Consider the following 16,560-nt stretch of genomic DNA (forward strand, 5'->3'; position numbering starts at 1 on the left):
AGTTCAAAAAAAACTAAAAAGTTTACAAAGTAAAAAGATTACAGTAAGCTAAGCTTAATTTGTTAATGAAGAAAAATTTTTTTTTCTAAATTTAGTGTAGTCTCAGTGCATACTGTTTATAAAATTTACTGTAGCCTGCATGTCTTAGACTTTCACACTCACTCACTACTCACTCACTGACTCTCCCAGAGCAACTTCCAGTCCTGTAAGCTCCATTCATGGTAAGTGCTCTATTCAGGTGTACCCACCCCCACCTCCCCCCTTTTTTTTTTTTTTGAGACAGTCTCACTCTGTGGCCCAGGCTGGAGTGCAGTGGCATGATCTTGGCTCACTGCAACCTCTGCCTCCCGGGTTAAAGCAATTCTCTTGCCTCAGCATCCCGAGTAGCTGGGATTACAGATGCCCACCACCACGCCCGGCTAATTTCTGTATTTTTAGTAAAAACAGGGTTTCACCATATTGGCCAGGCTGGTCTTGAACTCCTGACCTCAGGTAATCGCCTGCCTTGGCCTCCCAAAGTGCTGGGATTACACGCATGAGCCACTGAGCCTGGCCCAGGTGCACCCTTTTTTATCTGTTATATTGTATCTTTACTGAACATTTTCTATGTTTAGATACACAAATACTTCACATTGTGTTACAACTGCCTAAGACATTCAGCATAGCAGATGCTGTACAGGATCACAGCCTAGGAACAACCGGCTACCTAACATAGCCTAGGCTGGTAGTAGGCTATATCACCTAGGGTTATGTAAATACACTCTACAATGTTTGCATAAAAAGTCACCTAACAATACATTTCTCAGAATGTGGTCCCACTGTTAAGCAACACATGACTGTACTGTTGAATTCAGTTTGCTACTATTTTGTTGAGGATTTTTGCATCAATATTTATCAAGGTATTAGTCAATAGTTTTTTATTGCGCCTTTGTTTAGCTTTGGTATCAGGGTAATGCAGGCCCCACAGAATAAGTTTGGAAGTGTTAACTCCCTTTCAATTTTTTCGAATATGAAGAGGATGGGTGTTAATTCTTCTTCAAATGTTTGGTAGAATTCTAAAGTGAAGCTCTCTGGCTTTTCATTCTTGGGAGGTTTTTTTTTTTGTAATTAGTGATTCAATTTCCTTACTAATCATCGGCCTTTTCAGATTTTCTATTTCATCAGGATTCAGTCTTGGAAAGCTGTGTTTTTATAGGAACTTATTCGTTTCTTCTATGTGATGCTATCTGTTGGCATGTAATTGTTGATAACATTGTCTTATAATCCTTTTTATTTCTGTGGCATTGCTTGCAAGATCCCTTCTTTCGTTTCTAATTTGAGTTATTCCAGTCTTCTTTCTCCCTTCATCTAGCTAGCGATTTGTCAATTTTGTTGATACTTTCAAAGACCCAAATCACAGCCAGGCTGTTGATTTTGATTTTGATCTCTCTTCCTTTTTAATGTAAGCATCTACAGCTACAAACTTCCCTCTTAACAGTGCATCCTATAAATTTTGGTATGATGTATTTTTTTGTTTCAAGGTATTTGCAATTTCCCTTGGGATTTCTTCTTTGACCCAATGGTTGCTGTAGAGTGAGTTTTTAAATTTTCACATACTTGTGGATTTTATAGTTATCCTTCCTTGGTTTGAGGTTTCACTTCATTGTGATCAGAAATTTTGTAAGGATGTCAATCTTTGAAAATTTATTAAGACTTGTTTTGTGGCCAAACACATAGTTTATCTGGAGAATGTTCCATGTACACTTGAGAAGAATGCATCATCTGCTGTTTTTGGGTACAGTGTTCTGTGTATGTCTGACAGATCGAGTTAATTTATTATGTTGTTCAAGCCCTCCATTTCCTTATATTCTGTCTGGTTATTCTATCTATTTCTGAAAGTGGGGTATTGAAGTTTCCTAGTATTATTAGGTTACTATTTCTTCAATTCTGTCAATGTTTGCTTCATATTATTTTAGAAGTCTGATGTTTTAGGGCATAAATATTTCTCATTTATATCTTCTTGGTGAATTTACTTTTATCATTTATATAGTATCCTTCTTTGTCTCTTGTAACAGTTTTTGACATAAAGTATATTTTGTCTTATATTAGTATTACTACTATTCTTTTCTGGAGACCATTGACAAGGATTGTCTTTTTCCATCCTTTCATTTTCAGCTGATACGTGTCTTTAGATCTAAAATGAGTCCCTTGTAGACAGCATACAGTTGGGTGCTGGCTGTTTAAATTCAATCAGCCACTCTAGTTAGTTTTTTGATTTCATCCATTTGCATTTAAAGTAATTACTGAAAAAGGAAGGACATACTTTTTTTTTTTTGAGACAAAGTTTTGCTCTTGTTGCCCATGCTGGAGCACAATGGCACGATCTCACCTCCTGGGTTCAAGCAATTCTCCCGCCTCAGCCTCTGGAGTAGCTGGGATTACAGGCACCCACCACCATGCCTGGCTAATTTTTGTATTTTTAGTAGGGATGGGGTTTCACCATGTTGACCAGGCTGGTCTTGAACTTCTGACCTCAGATGATCCACCTGCCTCAGCCTCCCAAAGTACTGGGATTACAGGCATGAGGCACCGCACCCAGCCAGGAAGGACATACTATTACCATTTTATTAATTTTTTCTGTATGTTTTGTAGCTTTTTTGTCCCTCCTTTCCTCTCTTACTGCCTTTGGGTTTCACTGATTTTTGTGTGTGTTACACGCTTAGATTCCCTTTTCATTTGCTTTTGTGTATAGTCTATTTTCTTTGCAACCAATTACATAAAACATCTTAAAGTTACTATTTTACATCAATAAAGTCAACTAAATATAATAACTCTGCACCATCATGGCTCTACATTCCCACTTTATGTTACTGATGTCACTAATTCTATCTTTTTTTTTTGAGATGCAGTCTCACCCTGTTGCCCAGGCTGGAGTGCAATGGCACGATATCAGCTCACTGCAACCTCCGCCTCCCAGGTTCAATAAATTCTCCTGCCTCAGCCTCAAAAGTAGCTGGGATTACAGGCACGTATGACCATGCCTGGCTAATTTTTATACTTTTAGTAAGGATGAGGTTTCACCATGTTGGCCAGGCTGGTCTCAAATTCCTGACATCAGGTGATCCACCTACCTTAGCCTCCTAAAGTGCTGGGATTACAGGCGTGAGCCACCGCACCCGGCCCCAAATTATATCTTTATATGTTGTATTAACCCCTAACATAGACTTACAGTTTTTAATACTTTTGTCTGTTACATTCTATGCAAGAATTAAAAATCAACTTATATACCAGGATTACAATAATATAGGCTACTTACTATATTTGTCCATTTATTTGCCTTTAACACAGAATGTTATACTTTTATATGGCTTCATGTTGCTGTGTAGTGTGCTTTCATTTCAACCTGAAGGACTCTCTTTAGTGTTTTTTATAGGGCAGGTGTAATTGGTTACTGAACTCCCTCAACTACTGTTTATCTGAGAAAGTGTTAAGGACGGTTTAGCTGGATATAGTACTCTTGGTTAACAGTTTTTTTTTTTGTTTTTTTTTTTTTTTTTTTTTTTGCACTTTGAATGTATCATCCCACTGCCTGTTGGCCTGCAAGGTTTCTGCTGAGAAATCTACTGAAATTCTTATAGAACTCCCTTGAACATGACCAGCTGCTTTTCTCTTGTCAATTTAAAGATTCTCTTTGTATTTTACTTTTGACAATTTGATTATATCTTAGAGGGGGTGTCTTTGGAATTGTCCTTTCTGGAGTTCCTTGAGCTTCTTGAATTTGTATGCCCATTTCTTTCCTCAAAAAAAGGAAAGTTTGGGACGTTTTCAGCCATTATTTCTACAAATAAGCTCTCTCCCCCTTCTCCTTCTCTCTTCTCATTCCAAGACTTACATTACACGTATAGTGGTTCACTTGATGATCTCCCATAAGTCCCTTAGACTGTCGTTACTTTTCATCATTTTTTTCTCTTTGCTCCTCTGACATAATTTTATTATTTCCTTAGAACTTTTTGTAGACACGGGGTCTCACTATGTTGACCAGGCTGGTCTTGAACAACTGACTTCAAGTGACCCTCCTGCCTTGGCCTCCCAAAGCACTGAGATTACAGGTGTAAGCCACTATGCCCAGCCTCTGACTCAATTTTATATTATCTGTCTTCAAATGTGTTGATGTCTTCTGCGTAATCAAGTCTGCTGTTGACTTTTATAGTTCAGATATTGTATTTTTCAGCTCCAGAATTTATTTGATTCTTTCTTATAATTTGTATCTTCTAGTTTATACTGTCACTTTGTTCTTGCATCATTTTCCTGACTTTGCTTAGTTTTTTGTGTTCTCTTTCAGTTTTTAAATTATTGGTTACAGTTTTTAAATCATATATCACAAAGTTCAGAGATCTGCATTTCTTTAGGGTCAGTTTCTGAAGCTTTGTTTTCTTCTTTGATTTGATCAATGTCACTGTTCCTTTGTATGCCTTCTGTTCCTTTTTTAACGGGTATTTGGGCATTTGAAAAAACAGAAAACAAACACCTTTCTGAGTCTTTACAACTGGCTTCATACAGGGAAACACATTCATGAATCAGCCCAGTTAGAGGTTTTGGGACCATCCAAATTTTTCTGAGACACGTGTCTTCTCTGGGCTTCTATGTGTGTTTCTGACAGTCTTGATTTCCCTAGCAACTTGTTGCTGTTTCCTATCAGAAACCCATAATCGCTGTGTCCCTCAGACCTCTTTCAGCAGAAGTGCAGATCTCCGCAGCTCTTACGTGCTGCAGCAATCACTTCTGTTTCCTGCTGCTTCCAAACTATGCTACTATTCCCTTCAGCACTGTGAGTGAGATGAGATGCAAACCAGTCCTGTGGGCAGACATTGGATAAGCCAAAATATCGAACATGCAGTCCATTGTTTTGTTTCTGTCCCAAGGGAGAAGGTAGGGGACAGGAAATTTCCTCCTGGTTGCACTGCACTATACTGGCAGGGGAACATACATGCAAAATGCCACAAACTTTTCCACTCCTTTTGAAGGAGTCCCTTCTTTTTAATGTTTTAGACTGAGTGCTGCAGCTTCTCAACTGATCTCTACAATTCTCACTAACATGTCCTTGTCATTATATTGAAATTAACTTGGTGTTTCCATGGAGGAATAAGGGCCTCAAACTTCCTACTCCAACATGTTGATGACATTAGTCCTATAGTCAAATTTTACAATCATTAGTTGTAACACATAGTACCTTCCACTTCAGGTTGTACTGAATTTTTCTATCTCAATTTCTTGGATAATATTCCACCCTTATGTTACTGAATCACACAAGAAAATCAGTCTTATAACGTATACCCAGTATATCAAATTTACTCATCAATGGCTTCAGGTGTTTTTAAATATTAAATCCATACTTAAGTTATAACTGTGATCAAATATACAAAAAAAAAACTGTCAGAAGTTTCCAAAGGTAATTTCTGAAGAGATTACTTTGCTAAAATATTTTGAGTTATACTAGTATTCTTAGAATAAATATAATGCTTGCCCAAGTGGTTAATAGAGTCCTATCACAAAAAAAAAGATTTTAAGATAAGGTTACATTATTTAAAATTACAAATTTTACATCTTCCTAAAGAGATGTGAATACCTGCTTGTGATGGCCACAAGTATTTAATTAGTTAATCTGGTACTACTTACTCTTCTATTATTATATTTAAAAGCTTATTTATACACCTTAAAATTGTTCTACCTTTATTAATATATAGTAATTAAGTTAAAAACAATATTTTAACTGAAAGGATCTAGGCTTAACAGAAACCGTAAATCCTGAACATGTCAACAGACAACTTTTTATTTACAGATGTTAAAATGAATCCTGAGAAATACATGTGCTAAATATTATTCTCTTGTGTTATTAGACTAATATAAAAACGCAATATTACATGATCCCAATTCCATTATTTTTCTTCAGACGGGGTCTTACTCTGTTGCCCAGGCTGGAGTACAGTGGTACAATCACAACTCACTGCAGCCTCGACCTCCCCAGGTTCAGGTGATGCTACCACCTCAGCCTCCCAGGGAACTGGGGTTATAGGCACGTGCCACCACGCCTGGCTAATTTTTGTATTTTTTGTAGAGATGGGGTGTCACCATGTTGCCGAAGCTGATCTCAAACCCCTAGGCTAAAGCGATCCTCCCGCTTCAACCTCCCAAAGTGCAAGGATTACAGGTATGAGCCACCGTGCCCAGCCCTCATCTAGTTCTAACTAATAAAATTTCTCTGCAGAACTTTAATACTGCAGGCCTTCCTAACTGGCAGTTACTTCTAAAATAAGGCTAGATTTAGGGAAATAATTGATGTAGGTACTAAGACAAAATTCTAAGCAAAGGTGTATTTGTGTCCTATTGCTGCCATAACAAATACCACAAACTTAACATTTAAACAACACAAATTCATTATTTTACACTTCTGTAGGTTCAGAAGTCTAAAATGGGTCTCAGCCAGCCAAAATCAACATATATACAGAGCTGTGTTCCTTTCTGGAGGCTAAGGGAGAATCCATTTCCTTGCTTATTCAAGTTGCATGTAGAATCCAGTTTGCTGCAGTTAGAGCACTGAGATTTGTATGTCCTTTGTGACTGTCAGCTGAGGGCAATTCCCAGCTTCTAGAAGATATCTGATGGCCAGGCAGTGTCTCACACCTGTAATCTCAGCATTTTGGGAGGCTGAAGTGGGCGGATAACGAGGTCGAGAGATCGAGACTATCCTGGCCAACATGGTGAAACCCCGTCTCTACTAAAAATACAAAAATTAGCTGGGCGTGGTGGCGCAAACCTGTAGTCTCAGCTACTTGGGAGACTGGGCAGGAGAATCACTTGAACCCGAGATGCGGAGGCTGCAGTGAGCCAAGATGGCACCACTGCACTCCAGCCTGGCAACAGAGCAAAACTCCGTCTCAAAAAAAAAAAAAAAAAAAAAAAAAAAGAAAGAAAAAAGATTATCTGAATTCCATGTCTCATGGCCCTCTTTCTCTATCTTCAAAAGTCAGCAAGAGGGGGTTGAGTCTCTGACCTACTCTTCTGAATCCTTCTGGTTTAAAAAGTTTATGTGATTACCAGGACCACCCACATAATCCTGGATAATCTCCCTATTTTAAGGTCAGCTGATTAGCAACTTTAATTCCCTTTTGCCATGTGCTATGGTTTGAACATTTGTTTCCTCCAAAAGTCATGTTGAAACTTAATTCCCAATATGGGAGTATTGATAAGTGGGGCCTTTAAGAAGTGACTGGGTCTAGGAACAGTGGCCCACATCTGTAATGACAACACTTTGGGAGGCCAAGGCAGGAGGAATGCTTGAAGCTAAGAGTTCAAGATCATCCTGTGCAAGGAAGCCAGGTCTGATCTCTACAAAAATTTTTTTAAAAATTAGCTGGGCAAGGTGGTGTATACCTGCAGTCCCTACTCAAAGGGATGAGGCAGGAAGACTACTTGAGGCTAGGAGTTTGGAGGCTGCAGTAAGCAATGACTGGGCCACTGCACTCCAGCCTAGGTGACACAAGGAGACCCCATCTCTAAAACAAAAGCTTTTTAAAAAAGAGGTGACTGGGTTATGAGGGATGCCCTCATGAAAGTATTAATTCATCCAAGTGTTAATGGATTAATGGATTATCATGAGAAGTGGACTGGTGGCTTTGTAACAGGGAGAGAGACCTTAGCTAGCACACTCAGCCCTCTAGCCATGTGATACCCTGCATCACCTCTGGACTCTGCAGGAGACCAGGAAGAACGGCCTCATCAGAGGCAGCCCCTCAAATTTGTTTCCTGTTTTTTTCTTTTGAAACAGAGTCTTGCTCTGTTGCCCAGGCTGGAGTGCAGTGGCGCAATCTTGGCTCACTGCAACCTCCACCTCCCAGATTCAAGCGTTTCTCCTGCCTCAGCCTCCCAAGTAGCTGAGATTACAGGCACATGCCACAATGCCCATCTATTTTTTGTATTTTTAGTAGAGACAGGGTTGCACCATGTTGCCCAGGCTGGTCTTAAACTCCTGACCTCAGGTGATCTGCCCACCTCGAACTCCCAAAGTGATGGGATTACAGGCGTGAGCCACTGTGCCTGGCCCTGGCTTTTCCTTTTTAAATCTTCATATATTCTGAATCACATATTTCAAATTAAAAAACAAACCTTTACACACTTCTCCTGAATATCATTTCTCTGGAAGCAAATTTGAGTTGTGGTTTTTTACCATCCATTCCAGATTCTTCATGTTTCACTTTGCTAAGATGATGATCCGAAATCCAGTCCATGAAGTCAGTTAAAAGTTCATAAACTTGCCCATTAAGTGGTACCTATATGTCAAAAATTAATCATTTATTTCAGTTCACAACTTCATAAAACTTCAAAGACAAGCCTTAAATTTGGTAAGTAATAAGAATAATTTGACTAAAGTAATTCACTAAAATGTGTTAAGGACAGAGCTTCTCCAAACAAACAAAAGAATTCCAAATCAAACCTCCCTAACTTGCCTGGCGCAGTGGCTCAAGCCTGTAATCCCAGCACTTTGGGAGGCTGAGGTGGGTGGATCACCTGAAGTACCCCAGGAGTTCGAGACCAGCCTGGCCAACATGGCGAAACCTGTCTTTACTAAAAATACAAAAATTAGCTGGGGATGGTGGCGCATGCCTATAATTCCAGCTACTTGGAAGGCTGAGGCAGGAGAATCACTTGAACCCAGGAGGTGGAGGCTGCAGTGAGCCGTGATCACACCACTGCACACCAGTCTGGGCAAAAGAGCAAGACTCCATCTCAAAAAAAAAAAAAAAGAAAAAAAAATCAAAAACCTCTCCAACTAGTATTAAAAACATGTTAAATGACAACTGAGAGAAGGCAAGAAAAGTCATAATCAGGAAGTTGAAATAACTGTACCTTATTACTAAAAGAAAACTTTTCACAAAAATTATTTAACCAAGTTTGATAAGATGGAAAAAAAGTAAAATTAGCCTTAACTCAAGAGCATGAACCACCACAATTAAAAGACTCTAAAAAAAATTAAAGCTTTCCAGAGCTAAAGAATTTCCACTAGGAAACTTATCTTTTTCTCACAAAAATTGTTACTGTGTCTTTCCAGTATATCATTCAATACACATACGAACTTTTTTTCCCTAGAAATCTTGTCCTCTCACAGCCTACCAAAATGAAAAGTAAAATAACAAAGTAATTTATAAATTTAATTAGACTAAGTATTATTACAAAACACATTTCTAATTTAATTCAATTTTTTTTAATAAGAAACCACTACACATAACCACCTTAAGCAGGGAACTATGTTAAATTTATTTTTTTTTAATCTGCAGGCCAGGTGTGGTGGCTCACGCCTATAATCCCAGCACTTTGGGAGGCAGAGGCAGGTGGATCACCAGAGGTCAGGAGATTGAAACCAGCCTAGCCAACATGGTGAAACGCTGTCTCTACTAAAAATACAAAAATTAGCCAGGCGTGGTGGTGGGCACCTGTAATCCCATCTCTTCGGGAGGCTTGAACCCAGAAGGCAAAGGTTGTAGTGAGCCAAGGTTGCGCCACTGCACTCCAGCCTGGGTGACAGAGTGAGACCCCATCTCAAAAAAAAATAAAATTAAAAATATTAATAAATTAAAAAATAAATAAAAAAATTCAAAGACAGAGAAATAGTAAAGCAAATTAATAAAAAGGCAACATTAAGCCGATGGCAATCCACAAAATCAGAATGACTAAAGACAAAATGATAAATAGTAGCATTACCACATTATTCTGAAGAGCAATTTTTCACTTTCTCAATTTTTTCAAATAGAAACCAATTCCCTTTAGATGAAAACTTCAATTATCTTCAGTCCCTGAATATAAAATCTGTACCTTTTCAATTTACTCCAATTTTCTCAATGTATAAAGAACTAGAAAATTTATCAAAATATCAAAATGATCAAAGCCCATAATGAGAAACTACTACACACGCATTGGAATGGTCAAAATGAACAAAATCGAAAACACCAAATGTTGACAAGGTTGTGGAGCAACCAAAACTTTGATACACTGTTAATGGGAGTATAAAACAGTACAACCAATTTGGAAAACTGTCAGTTTCTTAAAAACATACATCTACCTTTATCTACCTTATGACCCAGAAATTGTAGTCCTGGTATGTATCCAAAAGAAATGAAAACATACATCCATAAAAACCCTGTACATCAATATTCGTAGCAGCTTTATTTATTGCAGACAAAAACTAGAAAAAGCCCAGGTGTCTATTAACAGAAGAATGAAGGAACAAACTCTGATACTGTCATACAATGAAATACTATTGAGCAATAATAAGGAACAAACTACTATACACTCATAATTATGCTGAGAAAAGCCTTACACAAAAAAGTACACACAATACAATTCCACTGACCAAATGTCTCAAACAGGCAAAACTAATTTCTGCAAAACTTCTGGCAGAAAAGAATGACCAGGAAAGGGCATTAGAGAACTCACTAGGATAGTGGAAAGTTCTATATTCTAGGATAGTGGAAATATTCTGTATTTGGTGGTAGACAACATGAAATATTTATCAAAATTAATCAAACTTTACACTAAAGGATTTCTGCATTATCTTACCATATGTAATTTATATCGCAAATTTTAAAAATTCTTAGGGAAAAAAAGATACATGGAAATCCATTCAGGGATGGGTTGTAGTCCTCACTGAAATATAATAACAAATGCTTGTGGAGTGTCAAAACATACTAAGCAATAAAGCCATTAATGATGTGTCAATGATACTGTACCTGAAACACTGCTGAAATATAATAGTTTTATTTTTGCAAATGAAAGTATATTTTAAATATTCTTGAGATATTTCCCTATTAAAAAATTATCATGGTGAATCCCTTCCATAGCAAACATTCCAAAAAGAACGTTTGCTAAATCAAAGAGAAAAGATTAAAGCACAAGAGAAATCTTCCTGGCTTTCCATTGGAGAAATTTTCTTTTTTTTTTTTTTTGAGATGGAGTCTCACTCTGTCGCCCAGGCTGAAGTGCAGTGGCACAATCTTGGCTCACTGCAACCTCCGCCTCCCAGGTTCCAGCAATTCTCCTGCCTCAGCCTCCCGAGTAGCTGGGACTACGGGCATGTGTCACCATGCCTGGCTAATTTTTTGTATTTTTAGTAGAAACGGGGTTTCACCATGTTGGCCAGGATGGTCTCGAGCTCCTGACCTTGTGATCCGCCCACCTCGGCCTCCCAAAGTGCTGGGATTACAGGTGTGAGCCACCACGCCCAGCAGAGAAATTTTCAATCATATCAAATCATAATTCAAACTTACCTTGTAAGTTTTTGAAACTGGTGCTTTTTCTTATTTTAAACTTTTCATTTCATGAACAGCATGGGAACTTCCTTTCAATCTCTGTATTGTGATAAACTTGTACTTCCTCTACAACAGTATATATGCATGAATTAAAGGACAATTGTATCCAAATGAGTAAACTCAAAGGCAATCATCTAAAAACATACTTGTGTCTGTAGAGAAGAACAGGCAACTTACCTGTAAATTATCTAAACGAGCTTGAACTCTTTTAGCCTGAATGTCTATCTTCCTGTTTTCTTCACTTGCTTCATTTAACTAAAGGGTAGAAAAAGTTAGATATTTCAATATAAACCTTCAACTGGTTTCATACTAAGGGTTTCTCAATCTACTATCTAATCTGGTCGATATTACTAACCAATGTAACAAAATAGAGACAGCATTCATGATTAACTTAGATCACAACTGAAGTTGTCATTTTTCCCTAAAATATTAATGGTTTGTAAGATCATTTACTTCACTTTATGAAAAATGTACAAGACTCCAGATGTCTTAAAAGCATATACATATATTTTAGTGGAAAATGTTTTTATTAATAAGTACATTGTTACTTGAACTATAACATATATAAAGAAAAGTATAAAATCCTAAGTATGCAGTACAATGAGCTATAACTGGGATTGCATTACTGGGATTATGTGTGTATATGTGTCTCTGTATATACTGATATGTATACATATATGGAAGAACTGACATCTTTACAATATTGAGTCTTCCTATCCATGAACATATCTTCAATTTATTTAGGTTTTATTTTCTTTTAATAATGTTTTGTTGTTTTCAAGTAGAGATGTCTTGCACATCTCTCTTTAGATTTATTCCTGGGTATCCAATTTTTTTTATTATATTATTTATGGTATCTTACAATAAAATTTGTGATATATATACACCATGAATAGAATACTATGTGGCCATAGTAAAGAATGAAATCATGTCTTTTGCAGCTACATGGATGGAGCTGGAGGTCATTAATCCTAAGTGAAATAACTTAGAAACAGAAAATTAAATACTATATGTTCTCATTTGTAAGTCAAAGATAAACAATGGGTACACACATATGGACATAAAGATGGAAATAACAGACACTAGGGACTCCAAAAGGGAAGCGGGGAGAGGGGTAGGGGTTGAAAATTAACCTACTGGGTACAATGTTCACTATTTGAGTGAAGAGTACATTTTAGAAGCCCAGACCTCACTGTTACACAATATGTCCATGTAACAAAGCTGCACATGTACCCTCTGAATCTAAAATAATTTTCTTAAAAAATGTAAAGTGGCTTTTCTAAAAAATAAAAAAACCAACAAACCATGAGCTAGACTAAGAAAAAAGAAGAGGCAGAGAGCAGTAGCTCACACCTGTAATCCCAGCACTTTGGGAGGGTGAGGCAGGAGGATCACTTGAGCCCAGTTCAAGACCAGCCTCAGCAACACAGTAAGACCTCATCTCTAGAACAAAATTAAAAAAATTAACTAGAGGTGGTGGTGCATGCCTGCAGTCCCAGCTACTAAGGAGGCTGAAGCAGAAGGGTGGTTTAAGCCCTGGAGGTTAAGGCTACAGTAAGCCATGGTCATGTCACTGCACTTCAGCCTGGGAGACAGAGGGAGACAGTCCGAAAAAAAAAAAAAAAAAAAGAGAAAGAAAGAAAAGGGAGAGAAGAAATAGTAGCAAAGGAAGGAAGGGAAGGAAATAGAAAAGGAAGGCAGGGGAGGGGGGAGGGGAGGAAGGGAGGAAGGGAAGAAGGAAAGAAGAAAAAAAAAGAAAAGAAAAAAGGAGAAAAGATCTAAATAGATAAAATCAGAAAAATCGGAAACAAAAAGGGAGACATTACAAGCAGTACCACAGAAATACAAGGATCACTAGAGACTACAGAGATCATTATGAAACAACTATATGCCAACAAACTGGAAAACCTAGAGGAAATGGATAAACTCCTAGGCACATATAACCTACCAAGATTGAACCACGAAGAAGTAGAAAACTAGAACAGACCAATCATAAGTAACAAGATTGAATCGTAGTAAAAAGTTTCCCAACAAAGAAAAGCCTGAACTAAATGGCTTCACTGCTGAACTGTACTTTTAAATTCACTAAATGGCTTCACTGCTGAATTACAACTTTTAAAGAACAAATACCAATTCTTCTCAAACTATCCCAAAAAACTGAAGGGTAGAGAATTCTTCCAAACTCATTGTACAAAGCTAGCACTACTATGATACCAAAACCAAACCAAGACACAACAAGAAAACTCCAGGCCAATATTCCTGATGAACATAGATGCAAAAATCCTCAACAAAATGTTAGCAAACCAAATTCAACAACACACCAAAAAGATAATATACCATAACCAAGTGAGATTTATCCCAGGGACACAGGAAGGCTCAAATATGCAAATAAAAAAATGTGATAATCACGTTTTAACAGAATGAAGAGTATAACAGAATGAAGTATAAAAACCTTACAATCATTTCAATAGACACAGAAAAAGTATTTGATAAAATTCAACATCTCTTTACAGTAAAAAACTCTCAAAAAATTAGGTACAGAAGGAATGTACTTCAACACACTAAAAGCTATATATAACAAACCCACAATTAACATCATACTAAACAGGGAAAGGCTGAAGATTTTTCCTCTAAGAACTAGAACAAGACAAGGATGCTCATTCTCACCACTCTTGTTGAACATGGTACTAGAAGTACTAGCCAGAGTAATTAAGTAAGAGAAAGAAGTAAAAGACATCCAAATTGGAAATAACAGGCTGGGTGTGGTGACTCATGCCTGTTATCCCAGCAATATGGGAGGCCGAGGCAGGCGGATCACCTGAGGCCAGGAGTTCAAGACCAGCCTGGCCAACACAGCAAAACCCCGTCTCTACTGTAAGTACAAAAATTGGCCAGATGTGGTGGCACATGCCTGTAATCCCAGCTACTCGGGAGGCTGAGGCAGGAAAATTGCGTGAACCCAGGAGGTGGAGGTTGCAGTGAGCAGATATCGCGCAGCTGCACTCCAGCCTGGGCAACAGAGCGAGACTCCATCACAAACAAACAAACAAAAAATTAGAAATGAGTCAAACTGTCCTCTTTGGATGACATGATCTTCAATGCAAAGAAACCAAAAGACTCCACCAAAAATTTCTCAGAACTGATAAATTCGGTAAAGTTGAAGGACACAAAATCAACATACAAAAATCAGTAGCATTTCCAAACACTAACAACAAATCAACCGAAAAAGAAAGAAAGAAATCTATCCTGTTTACAATGGCTACAAAAATAAAATAAAATACCTGGGAATAAATTTAACCAAGGAAGTGAAAGATTTCCACAATGAAAACTGTAAAACACTGATGAAGGAAACTGCAGATCACACACACACACACAAAAAGAAGACATTTCATGTTCATGGACTGGAACAATTAATACTGTCAAAATCACCAAAGTCATCTAGAGATTCAACATAATGTTTATTAAAATACCAACAACATTCTTCACAGAAATAGAAAAAAATTCTAAAATGTGTACGAAATCATGAAAGACCCCAAATAAGTGAAAGCAATCCTGTGTGAAAACAACAAAGCTGGAAGCATCACACTATTTAAACTCAAAATATACTACAAAACTACAGTAACCAGAACAGCATAGTACTGGCATAAAAACAGACACATAGACTAATGGAGCAGCATAGAGAACTCAGAAATAAATCCACACATTTACAGCCAACTGATTTTCCACAAAGGTGCCAACATTAATAAGGGAGATGACAGTCTCCTCAACAAATTGTGCGGGAAATGGATATCCATATGCCTAAGAATAAAACTAGACCCCCATCTCCTATCACAGACAAAAATCAACCCAAAATGGATTAAAGACTTTGAAATGGCCGGGCACGGTGGCTCATGCCTGTAATCCCAGCACTTTGGGAAGCCGAGGTCGGCGCATCACGAGGTCAGGAGATCGAGACCATCCTGGCTAACACGGTGAAACCCCGTCTCTACTAAAAATACAAAAAATTAGCCGGGGGTGGTGGCGGGCGCCTGTAGTCCCAGCTACTCGGGAGGCTGAGGCAGGAGAATGGCGTGAGCCCAGAAGGCGGAGCTTGCAGTGAGCTGGGACCGTGCCACTGCACTCCAGCCTGGACGACAGAGCAAGACTCTGTCTCAAAAAAAAAAAGACTTTGAAATATAAGACCCAAAACTATGAAACTACTAGAGGAAAAAACAGGAAATAGTTCAGGACACTCACCTGGCAAAGATATTATGGATAAGACCTCAAAAGCACAAGCAACAAAAGCAAAAACAGACAAATGAGATTGGAAACAATAAAAAGAATAATGATACAACCTGCAGAATAGGAGAAAATATATGCAAACTATTCATCCAACTAGAGTGAAAATCCAGATAATACAAGGAACTCAACAGCAAAAAAATAATAATCCAAATAAAAAATGGGTAAATAATCTGACTAGATATTTCTCAAACAAAGGCACACAAACAGCCAACGGGTATATGAAAAAATGCTCTATATCACTAATCATCAGGTTAATGCAAATCGAAACCATGATCAGGTATCAATCTCATCCCAGTAAGAATGGCTATGAAAAAGACAAAAAGTAATAAACGTTGGTGAGGATGTGGAGAAGGGAAACTCTTTTACGTTGTTGGTGGGGATATAAATTAGGACAGCCATTACAAAAAAACAGTTTCAGGTTCCCAAAAAAACAAAAAACACAACTACCATATGATCCTGCAATACCACTTCTGGGTATACATTCACAGGAAAGAAAATCAGTATATTGAAGAGATATCTGCACTCCCATGTTTACTGCAGCAGTATTTGCAACAGCCAAAGTATGGAAAGTAGCCAACCTATGTGTCCATCAACAGATAAATTTATAAAGAAAATGTGGGCCGGGCGCGGTGGCTCATGCCTGTAATCCCAGCACTTTGGGAGGCCGAGGCGGGCGGAAAACGAGGTCAGGAGATCTAGACTATCCTGGCTAACAGGGTGAAACTCCGTCTCTACTAAAAATACAAAAAAATTAGCCGGGCGTGGTGGCAGGCGCCTGTAGTCCCAGCTACTCTGGAGGCTGAGGCGGGAGAATGGCGTGAACCCGGGAGGCAGAGCTTTCAGTGAGCCGAGGTTGTGCCACTGCACTCCAGCCTAGGGGACAGAGTGAGACTCTGTCTCAAAAAAAAAAAGAAAATGTGGTTATACATATTTTCTTTAT

The 16,560-nt window shown here is 38.1% G+C and overlaps 1 protein-coding gene across 1 annotated transcript in view; it reads right to left on the minus strand.

The window, feature by feature from the left end:
* The window catches only part of CCDC138 (coiled-coil domain containing 138), a 76,250-nt gene extending 62,448 nt beyond the window's left edge, over nt 1-13,802 (minus strand). The window contains 5 exon segments of the mRNA XM_063617043.1: nt 8,143-8,175; nt 8,178-8,306; nt 11,298-11,405; nt 11,517-11,594; nt 13,797-13,802. Coding sequence (XP_063473113.1) covers nt 8,143-8,175; nt 8,178-8,306; nt 11,298-11,405; nt 11,517-11,594; nt 13,797-13,802 — 354 coding nt within the window.
* Nucleotides 13,803-16,560: the final 2,758 nt, after the last annotated feature.

This window comes from Symphalangus syndactylus, chromosome 14 (assembly GCF_028878055.3).
Source record: "Symphalangus syndactylus isolate Jambi chromosome 14, NHGRI_mSymSyn1-v2.1_pri, whole genome shotgun sequence".
NCBI lineage: Eukaryota > Metazoa > Chordata > Mammalia > Primates > Hylobatidae > Symphalangus > Symphalangus syndactylus.